The sequence below is a fragment of the Somniosus microcephalus genome, chromosome 28 (genome assembly GCF_052327205.1).
Source record: "Somniosus microcephalus isolate GS21.2 chromosome 28, FLI_Smic_1.0, whole genome shotgun sequence".
Taxonomy (NCBI): domain Eukaryota; kingdom Metazoa; phylum Chordata; class Chondrichthyes; order Squaliformes; family Somniosidae; genus Somniosus; species Somniosus microcephalus.
Window position 1 is genome coordinate 45,845,547 of NC_141014.1, and position 10,834 is coordinate 45,856,380.

The following is a 10,834-nucleotide window of genomic DNA, read 5'->3' on the forward strand; positions in this document are numbered from 1 at the left end:
GAAGGCCAACACTTCACTGCAGTACTGAGGGAGAGCTGCAAGGTTAGATGTATTGTCTTTTGGATAAAACAGTACACAAGGTCTTGTCTGCCCACATGGTACTATTACAAAGAAAAAAAACTGGAATGTCAGTGTCCTGGCCAATATTTATCATTAACCAGCTTAATAAAACAGTATCTGGTGATTTCTCATCTGCATTTGGGATCTTGGTGTGCAGATTTACTGCCATGTTGCCTACATTACAATAATGACACTTCAAGAAGTACTGAATTGGCTGTAAAGTGTTTTTGGACTCCAAGGACAAGGAAAGCTCTATAGAAATGAAAGTCTTTCTTTAAAATGTGTCGTCATTAGAACCTTACATGAGGGTCAGTGCTCCCAGTGGAGAGTTTGTGCAGATCCAACAGACTCTGGTTGACATTCTTCTCCATCTGCAGAGCTCTCAGCATTGCCTCCAGACCATTGCTCCACTCATCCTGCTCTGGTTTCTGTGTGTGTTTGTAGGGGCGGTGGCAGGGGGGTGGTCAGGAGAGAGGGGAAAAAAAAAAGTTAGTTATCTAGTCAGCAAATAGAGTAACATTGGAAGAAATTAGTTAACAGGCTTGAGCATTTCAGGAGTTAGTCAGATCACAACTCAATGTAATTCTTGATATTCTAAGCCAGGAGACTCCCTCTCCAGATTTTAACCAGGCAGTTCATCCAAGAATTATCTTGGTAATGAGTTTTTGGACTTGAATCACAGCACTATAGGCTCTAATATAGGAGAACCTAAAATGGCACACAATATGCCAAATGAGGTCTATCTAGCAGTAATACTTCCTTGCTTTTAGATTCTATGCCTTAATATGAAGCCCACCTTACAAACAGCCTTTTTTACCTGCAAGCTAGCTTCTAATGACATCTGTACTGGGACACACCCCAAATCCCTTCACTCAGACTCCAGTTTTTACTTCTGATGTGGACATCAACCACTTCCTTCCATTCAACCCCCTACCCATTCTCCAATTTTTGCTCTGGAGCTCACTATAGACCCTAGCTCAGCAGATCATTGCACATTTAGATCATATGCACTAGTCACCATCCAGTGGTCTATTTTATACAAACTGCCTCCTGCTCCACCCAGTTTTATTGGTGTCACAAGGTTACTTCTAATGCACTTCCAATTTCTGCCAGCAATCTCCTGGCTTCTGAAATCCACACATACAACAATCATTAATCCTCCTCCAGGAACAACTTTCATGACTATTCGGTAACTAGCCTACTTTTCACAAATCCAAGGCAATTCTTCAAAGTTCACTGATCCTAACCTTGATGTCCTCCAGGACAATGCGCCCCCCACGCCGATTCTGGAATTTCATCAGTTTCTCCGCATGCTCACGTTCCTCATGCGACTGCTCCTTGAAGAACTCTGCAAAGTGACGCAGGGCAACATCATCCCGGTCAAAGTAATAGGACTGCAGAGAGACAAACAAAAATGGGAGACATGTCAGATCTAGATCATATCCATGGCCAACTCAGAAATGGTAGCATCATAGTCAGTCAATAAGTTACCTGTAAACATCGGACATGATTCTCTGACTATATAAGCTGTGTCTTTATGCATTTCTCCACTTCACCTGAAGAAAGAGCAGCGCTCCGAAAGCTTGTGATTTCAAATAAAGCTGTTGGACTATAACCTGGTGTTGTGTGACTTCTTACATTAGTCAATAAGTTATCCAGTCTCTACATCAACATCTTACTTTCAAGTCAGGGGCTCACAGTTTCTAAGGCAAACAATTCAAACTCAATTTACTTAGTTGATTTTTTCCCCCCTGAATATATGTTGAAAGTCCCTCCCTGTGAAATAGCTGATTAATGCACAAGGTTGTATTAGTAGAAAACATTGAGCAGTCATGTTATTTGGATTAAGAGTTTCATTTTAGCACTCAACTTGCACTGGTCAATTTCTGTGGCACTTCCTTTTATACCCAGATGAAAGTCTAATATCAGAAGTAAAAGAGCAAAATCTTCAAACTCAGCAGTTTAACGTAGTTTGTTAAGTGGAAGGATTCAGACCCGGAGGAAGACTTCAAAACATGATTCTCAGTACTTCAATTAGAAAAGGGGAGGAAACTGGCTAGAGCCAGCCAATGCTTCACTAGTCACCCAATTAAATTTAATTGTCTCCATCCAAGGCTCATAAGTTGACCAGGTTTATGCATCTTCAAGATGAATCCTTTATTACAAATCATGGAACTTGGAGTTAATTTCAGATATAAACACAGCTATTACAGAGCAGTCTGTTTGAGGCCTTCTGCAAGAACACTGTTAAGAATATTCACTGGATTAATACTGAGGAGGGCTATAGAGAGACACCCCTTTCACTGACTTGGAGAAATTCTACCTGCTTAGAATACAATGATGCCTCAGCCTTAATTTTGAAATAGGACCCTAAAAATACAAAACTCACCATGGAGAGATAAACATAGGAGGAATAGAGCTCCATGTTGATCTGCTTGTTGACAGCATCCTCACAGTCCTTGTGGTAGTTCTGACACACTTGAGAAGCCATCCTAACTCGTACTGATGATAAGCACTAAGTTCAAACAACATCTTAACTTTGTCCCTCACAAGCTCCTGTATTTATACTAGTGGGACATCCTGCATTTACACAGGGTAGGGCATCATCAATTATGATTGACAATCACTGAGAGCCAGTCAGGAACCTTCCATGAATCCAGGCACCAATTAAGGAGAGGGGGTGGGGTTTCAGATACCCAGAGCCAATTAGAGCTTTGGAATACAGGCCAGTTTGGATAATTATTCTGTGCTCGGACCAGAGGAACAGGAGGAGGCAATTCAGCCCCTTGAATGTGTTCTATCATTGAATTAGATCACGGCTGGTCTGTATCTTAACTCCATCCACCCGCCTCGGTTCCGTAACCCTTCAAACACTTCCCAACAAAAATCTAACAGTCTTAGTTTTGAAATGTTCAATATACCGTCGCCATTTTGGGGGAGAGAGTTCCAGATTTCCACTGCCCTTTGTGTGAAGAAGTGCTTCCTGACGTCACCCCTTAACGGCCTGGCTCTAATTTTAAGGTTATGCCCCCTTGTTCTGGACTCCCCCCACCAGAGGAAATACTTTCTCTCTCTCTACTCTATCAAATCCTTCAATCATCTTAAACTCCTCAATAATAATCACCCCTTAATCTTCTATACTCGAGTTAATAGAAGCCTAGTCTACGTAAACTCTCCTCATAATTTAACCCTTTTAACCCCGGTATCATTCTGGTGAATCTGCCCTGCACCTCCTCCAAGGCCAATATATCCTCCCTGAGGTGAGGAGCCCAGAGCTGAACGCAGTGCTCCAGATGTGGTCTAACCAGAGCTGTATACAACTGTAGCATAACCTCCACCCCTTGTATTCCAGCCCCCTGGAGATGAAGACTAACAGTCTATTAGACTTTGCAATTATTTTCATACCTATCCACTAGTTTTTACTCATTTCTGTACACGGTCCCCTAAATCTCTCTGCTCCTCCACAGTTCCAAGCTCCTCACCATTTAGAAAATACTCTGATTTTTCTTTCTTGGTTCAAAGTGGTTGACCTCCCACTTCCTCATATTGAATTCCATCTGCCAGTTTTGCCCACTTCACTTAGTCTATCAATGTCCCTTTGCAACCTCCTGCTCCCATCTACATGACTTACTGAGCCACCTAACTTAGTGTCAGCAGCAAACTTGGATATACGGCTCTCCGTTTCTTAATCTATGTCATTTATAAATAGAGTGAAAAGCTGAGGCCTCAGTACACCACTAGTCACATCCTGCCAATTGGAGGACATACCCAGTATCCCTACTCTGTCTCCTACCTCCTAACCAATTCCCTTCCCACGCCAAAAGGTTGCCTCCAATGCCATGTGCTTCCATTTTTCCTAATATGTGTGGACCCATATCAATGATGTCATTGCTGTTGGTTTCTTTGACTTTCCTCAAACTGAATTTGAAATTGTCTCTGTTCTCAGAATCAGAGCTTCACAACATATCTCAAAGCGTTCGATGAGTTTCCAAATGGAAATTCCACCCAGTAGATGGTGTCGAGCACAACTGGCTCCAAGTTAACCCGTCTCTTGGAGAATTGATTGGCATCTCGGTGGGTCCAGAATGAGTCCGTGATACCAAGGTTCACAATGTTGACCACAATAGATTGAAAGAGACTGACCTACACCAGACAGTCTGCAGTGAATCTGCAAACCAGCCCACAACGAGTTGGGGAAATGGAAAGTGGATCAGTGGGGAGCTTCGGACAGAATCTGTTGCTCCGTCACTGTAAAGTGCGATGTGGACTTTTATCCCCATGAAATTTAAGAGCTGTAATGTCCTGTGTTTAGTTTGCACTGTTTCCTCATTTCCTGCAAACCCCAGGTCTGTTGTGAGGAGCGATTTTATACCTGAAAGGTCAAGTGTCTCCTCGACCGATGCTCCCTGACCTGCTGAGTGTCTCCAGCATTTTCTGTTTTTGTTTGAGATTTCCAGTATCTGCAGTATTTCGGTTTGTGTCCCTATCCTCTTGTAACTCTGGTCCAATTACCAGGCATTTAACATAAGGACCGCAAAACCTCCAAAACAGAGAAGAGTGAATTACATAAACCGTACAACACAGAAATAGTGTTTTTGGCCCAACTTCAGCAAACAGCAGTTGTTTCTCGGTCAATTGCTAATTTTAAATCTGAGACTGATAAATTTTTGTTACGCAAAGCTGTTAAGGGATGTGGGGCAAAGGCGGGTATATGGAGTTAGGTCACAGACCAGCCATGATCTCATTGAATGGAGGAACAGGCTCGAGGGGCTAAATGGCCTCCTCCTGTTTCTATGTAGCTCATGTTTATTCTCTACACAAGCAGTAGTCCTAATCCCGTGAGGCTGCGCTGTTCCTATACCATGGCATCTAATCTCGTTTAGGTACATCTCTGGAGAGGTTCGGTTATAGTGGTGTTTGAACTTAGCTCCCAACAGTAAAACTGAAGATGGTCTCCCAAGTGTCAGAACGACCATACATGTGCAAGACACATGGTGCATCAATCAGCTGTACCATTACAGAATGGCCAACGAGCTTTCATTTGCCTTGTGTGGAGAACCAATGTATTTTTCAATTTACTTCCCACCAACAGTCAAGTCAATATTTTATTAGTAATCAGGCTAATGATTTATAGCAGCTCACCACATCGGCTCGCTCAGTCCTTGAGAATATTTAATGGGCTCTTGTACCTCGGTATTTTCAAATGGAGTTCATTCATTCCTTTTAGTGAACTATTTTTAGATAATAGATGTTTAATTTGTGGCATCTCCAGGAAGTCAGAAACCACCACACTGAGTTAAGGCAGTTTTTTGAACAAGTTTCAGCCATTAGCAAGATACCAAGTGAATTATTGGAAATAATTACAATTATTTCATTACAACTAACCAGTGGATCCCTAGAACAATGATGCTGCAATAGAAGAGGAAGCGAGTTTAGGTTTTTGGGAGAAGAATCATTTCCTTTAATAGGGTTTAAATGGCTACTGATTGATTGTCATTTTACCCAACACCAAGAAACTCCAAAAGGACATCCTGCTGCTTGATGTACAGGTTTATACAGACTGGTGGTTTATTCAGTCCCAGCCATCAATAGGCCTGGTTTTTTTTTTTGGGCAGGGTAGGAAAAAAAAAATGTTAAACAGAAGACATCCTACCCAAAAAGGAAGTTTCTAAGATGGCCAACACTGTACTGTGTACACATGTCACAAAGCTATGACAATCCAGTGAGTGACTTGTGGCATCAGTCTAATGTAAAGGCAACACAATAAGCAGGTCATCCCCCACCCTTGCCCTGGGAGGTAAGAGTTTGAAGCAGGAGACCAGGCAGGTACTCCTGTCTCCTTGCTGAAGAGTCATTACAGTCAGCATTAATTCAATCCCCTCCTTCCTTCCTCATTTCTTTGTTTTAGACCTTCGACATTTTGCCAGCAGATATTACAAAAAACCCTTTTCAGCAGGAACTGTTACCAAGAGTTCAGAAAACCATTAGAAGCCTCTCCAGTGATGTGCAGATGTGGCCACAGCCATCCTGGGCACTGGGAGGGACTTCTATATTTAACTTGGCTCATATTACACAGCGTGTATTGGGCAGTGCCATCTTAGTGGTCTCAGTAATCAGATCAGCTACTTAATTATACAACAAAGACAAACCAGTTCAATGATGAATAACCTTTATTTCCATGTACTGTGACAGTTAGATGAGAAAACTGGGAAATAATGACAACCAAAGTATTCACCACCAGAAGTTGGTCACACTTCATTTGCAACCTGTATAGAACTAATGGTTCAAGAATCCCATTCAACTCAGGCTGTGCTTGTCAAACAGGTACTCTCCCATGCCATTCTCAGGGGCTCCCAGTCTCTTCAAGTTGGTGATGTGATCTCCAAGCTTCTTGATCATCTTCACTTGCTCATCCAAGTAGTGGGTCTCCAGGAAGTCACACAACTGAAAGTGAAAAACAAAGCACAATTAGCTCAGAGGAGACATCATCAAAGGCCTTCTGAGCTTCACCGCCCATGGAGATGGTCCTTTATCTTCTACTGGATGGGGTAACTGGTACAAGTGCTGCAGAGAAATAGGTGGATTGGACGTCAGATTAGATTTACTCCAGGAGTAATGCATTTACCAATTTAAAATTGGAAAGCAGAACCCCCTTCAGTTACAACTTATCCTTTGGTGTCCCAATTTCAATCTGCTTTATGCACTGGCCTCATCTCAGTGAGATCCTGATGTTGAAGTCTTTTGTGAAAGATCATCAGAAAGCTATTGGGCATGGAGATATTGCTAAAGATCAGTGATCAGATTAAGCTCCCCAGATAGCCTTCAACTCACCCAAAACATGGCAAGTGTCAGCCATGGCTTACTGGTACCACTGCCAGTCAGAAGGCCCTGGGTTGTCCCATTTCAGAGAATTGAGTGAAAACCAACACTTCACTGCAGTACTGAGGGAGAGCTGCAATGTCAGAGGTATTGTCTTTTGGATAAAACAGTACACAAGGTCTTGTCTGCCCACATGGTACTATTTCAAAGAAAACAAACTGGAATGTCAGTGTCCTGGCCAATATTGATCACTAACCAACTTAATAAAACAGACTATCTGGTGATTTCTCTCATTTCTGCAGCAGGATCTTGGTGTGCAGATTGACTGCCATGTTGCAAACATTACAATAATGACACTTCAAGAAGTACTGAATTGGCTGTAGTGTTTTTGGACACCGACGACAAGGAAGGCACTGTAGATATGCAAATCTTTCTTTAAATGAGACATTAGGAACTTACATGAGGGTCAGTGTTCCCAGTGGAGAGTTGGTGTAGATTCAACAGACTCTGGTTGACATCCTTCTCCAGCTGCAGAGCTCTCTGCATCACCACTAGGCCATTGCTCCACTCATCCTGCTCTGGTTTCTGAGAGTTTGTAGGGGTGGGGTATAGAGTAACATTGGAAGAAATTAGTTAACAGACTTGAACATTTCAGGAGTTAGTCAGATCACAACTCAATGTCATTCTTGATATTCTAAGCCAGGATTTTAACCAGACAGTTCATCAAGAATTCTCTTTGGAATGAGTTATTTGACTTGAAATCACAGCACTATAGGCTCTAAAGTGAGATCACCTAAAATGGAGCACAATATTCCAAATGAGGTCTATCTAGCAGTAATTGCAGTAACACTTCCTTGCTTTCTATTCTATGCCAGAACATGAAGCCCACCTTTCAATCAGCCTTTTGTCTCTGCAAGCTAGCTTCTAAATGACATCTGTACTGGGACACACCCCAAATCCCTACACTCTTACATCTGATGTGAACATCAACCACTTCCTTCCAGTCAACCCCCTAGCCAGTCTCCAATTTTGCCCTGGAGCTCACTATAGACCCTAGCTCAGCAGATCACTATTTGCACATTTAGATCATATGCACTAGTCACCATCCAGTGGTCTATTTTATACCAACTGCCTCCTACTCCACCCAGTTTTATTGGGGTCACAAGGTTGCTTCTAATGCACTTCCAATTTCTGCCAGCAATCTCCTGCCTTCTGAAAATCCATGCATACAACAACTTCCATGACTCAGATAATCTAGTATGAGGTAACTAGCCTACTTTTCACAAAACCATGGCAATTCTTCAAAGTTTGCTGAATCTAACCTTGACATCCTCCAGGACAACACGCCCCCCACGCATATTCTGGAATTTCAGCAGTTTCTCAGCATGCTCACGTTCCTCATGTGACTGCTCCTTGAAGAACTCGGCAAAGTGACGCAGGGCAACATCATCCCGGTCAAAGTAATACGACTGCAGGTAGAGAGAAAAATGGAAAAGAGACAATTGAAATCTAGATCTGATCCATGGCCAACTCAAATGGTAGCAACACCAATACTTTCCAAATCCTTTTTGAATATGTTGGAAGCTCCTCATTGAAGTAGCTCAACAGAATAGGAGGTTATGTTACTAGAAAATATTAGCGAGCTTTAATGCTTTTTGGAATAAAGCTCTCAACTACACTTGGTCGAAATATCTGTGGTATCTTCTTTTGTTCCCAGATGAAAGTCTAAAAGCAGAGAAGGAAAAGAGCCAAATCTTTAAAATTAAATAGTTTAACACCATCCTCAGGTGAGAAAGACTAACAGGATTCACTCAATTAGAGGGGGATAAAAACTGGCCAGAACCAGCCAATGTTTCACTAACTAGTCACCCAATTCAATCTAATTGTTGCCATCCAAGTTGGAAGTTGACTAGTTTTAGTGAATCTTCAAGATGAACCCTCCATTACAAACTTGATGAAACCCTGGAGTTAGTTTCAAATATAAACACATCAGAATAGGACAGAGCTATTACAGAGCAGGAAAGAGTCCTTCTGCAAGATCACTGTCTTAAGAGCATTCACTGGATTAAGACTGGGGAGGGCTATAGAGAGACCCTCTAAAGCCCATTCATTGACCTAGAGAAATTCTACCTGCTTAGAATAAAATAACAGCCTTAATTTTGAAATAGGACCCCAAAAATACAAAACTCACCATGGAGAGATAAACATAGGAGGAATAGAGCTCCATGTTGATCTGCTTGTTGACAGCATCCTCACAGTCCTTGTGATAGTTCTGACGCACTTGGGAGGCCATCTTAACTCTTCCTGTTGCAAAGCACTGAGCTCAAACTCCACTGTAGTAACAACCTAACCTCTACCCTCACAAGCTCCTGCATTTCAACAGGGTCTGGCATGATCAATGATGATTGACAATCCCTGTGAGCCAGTCAGGATCTTCCATCAATCCAGGCACCAATTAACAAAGGAGAGGGGGCGGTGTGTGATACCCAGAGCCAATCAGAGCTTTGGAATACAGAGGTTTGGATGATTATTCTGTGATGTCATTGCTGTTGGTTTCTTTGACTTTCCTCAAACTGAATTTGAAAGCGTCTCTGTTCTCAGAATCAGAGTTTCACAACATATCTCAAAGAGCTCGATGAAATTCCACCCTACAGATGGTGTCGAGCACAGCCGGCTCTAAGTTAACCCGTCTCTCGGAGAATTGATGGGCATCTCGGTGGCTCCAGAATGAGTCCGTGATACCAAGGTTCACAATGTTGACCACAATAGATTGAAAGAGACTGACCTACACCAGTCAGTCTGCAGTGGATCTGCAAAGCAGCCCACAACGAGTTGGGGAAATGGAAAGTGGATCAGTGGGGAGCTTCAGACAGAATCTGTTGCTCCGTCACTGTAAAGTGCGATGTGGACTTTTATCCCCATGAAATTTAAGAGCTGTAAAGTCCTGTGGTTAGTTTGCACTGTTTCCTCATCTCCTGCAAACCCCGGGTCTGTTTTGAGGAATGGTTTGATACCAGAAAGGTCAAGTGTCTCGTGTTTTCTCGACCGATGCTGCCTGACCTGCTGAGTGTCTCCAGCGTTTTCTGTTTTTCTTTGAGATTTCCAGTATCATAGAGTCATAGAGTAATACAGCACGGATAGAGGCCCTCGGCCCATCGTGTCCGCGCCGGCCATCAAGCCCTGTCTAATCTAATCCCATATTCCAGCATTTGTTCCGTAGCCTTGTATGCTATGGCATTTCAAGTGCTCATCCAAATGCTTCTTAAATGTTGTGAGGGTTTCTGCCTCCACAACCCTTTCAGGCAGTGAGTTCCAGACTCCAACCACCCTCTGGGTGAAAAAGTTCTTTCTCAAATCCCCTCTAAACCTCCCGCCCTTTACCTTGAATCTATGCCCCCTAGTTATTGACCCCTCTACTAAGGGAAAAAGCTCCTCAGCATCCATCCTATCTATGCCCCTCATCATTTTGTACACCTCAATCATGTCCCCCCTCAGCCTCCTCTGCTCCAAGGAAAACAAACCCAATCTGCCCAGTCTCTCTTCATAGCTGAAGCGCTCCAGCCCTGGTAACATCCTGGTGAACCTCCTCTGCACCCTCTCTAACGCGATCACATCCTTCCTGTAGTGTGGCGACCAGAACTGCACACAGTATTCCAGCTGTGGCCTAACCAGTGTTTTATACAGCTCCATCATAACCTCCTTGCTCTTATATTCAATGCCTCGGCTAATGAAGGCAAGTATCCCATATGCCTTTTTTACCACCTTATCCACCTGTTCCGCCGCCTTCAGGGATCTGTGTACTTGCACACCCAGATCCCTCTGACCCTCCGTCTTGCCTAGGGTCTTTCCATTCATTGTGTATTCCCTTGCCTTGTTAGTCCCCCCAAAGTGCATCACCTCGCACTTTTCCGGGTTAAATTCCATTTGCCACTGTTCCGCCCATCTGACCAACCCA

At 43.1% G+C, this 10,834-nt stretch overlaps 1 protein-coding gene across 3 annotated transcripts in view; it reads right to left on the reverse strand.

Moving 5' to 3' along the window:
- Positions 1-9,233, reverse strand: part of LOC147099731 (ferritin, higher subunit-like) — a 46,537-nt gene extending 37,304 nt beyond the window's left edge. Inside the window, exons 1-3 of one of the 3 annotated variants that reach the window (XM_085969115.1) lie at positions 9,071-9,233; positions 8,202-8,348; positions 7,339-7,464 (exon numbers count right to left, since the gene is read on the reverse strand). In XM_085969115.1, the coding sequence (XP_085825241.1) occupies positions 7,339-7,464; positions 8,202-8,348; positions 9,071-9,172 (375 nt within the window). In that variant the 5' untranslated portion in view covers positions 9,173-9,233. Of the gene's footprint in view, positions 1-362; positions 489-1,307; positions 1,455-2,449; positions 2,635-7,338; positions 7,465-8,201; positions 8,349-9,070 lie in introns of those variants that run through there. The other 2 variants (XM_085969116.1, XM_085969112.1) reach the window with 2 other exon arrangements.
- Positions 9,234-10,834: the final 1,601 nt, after the last annotated feature.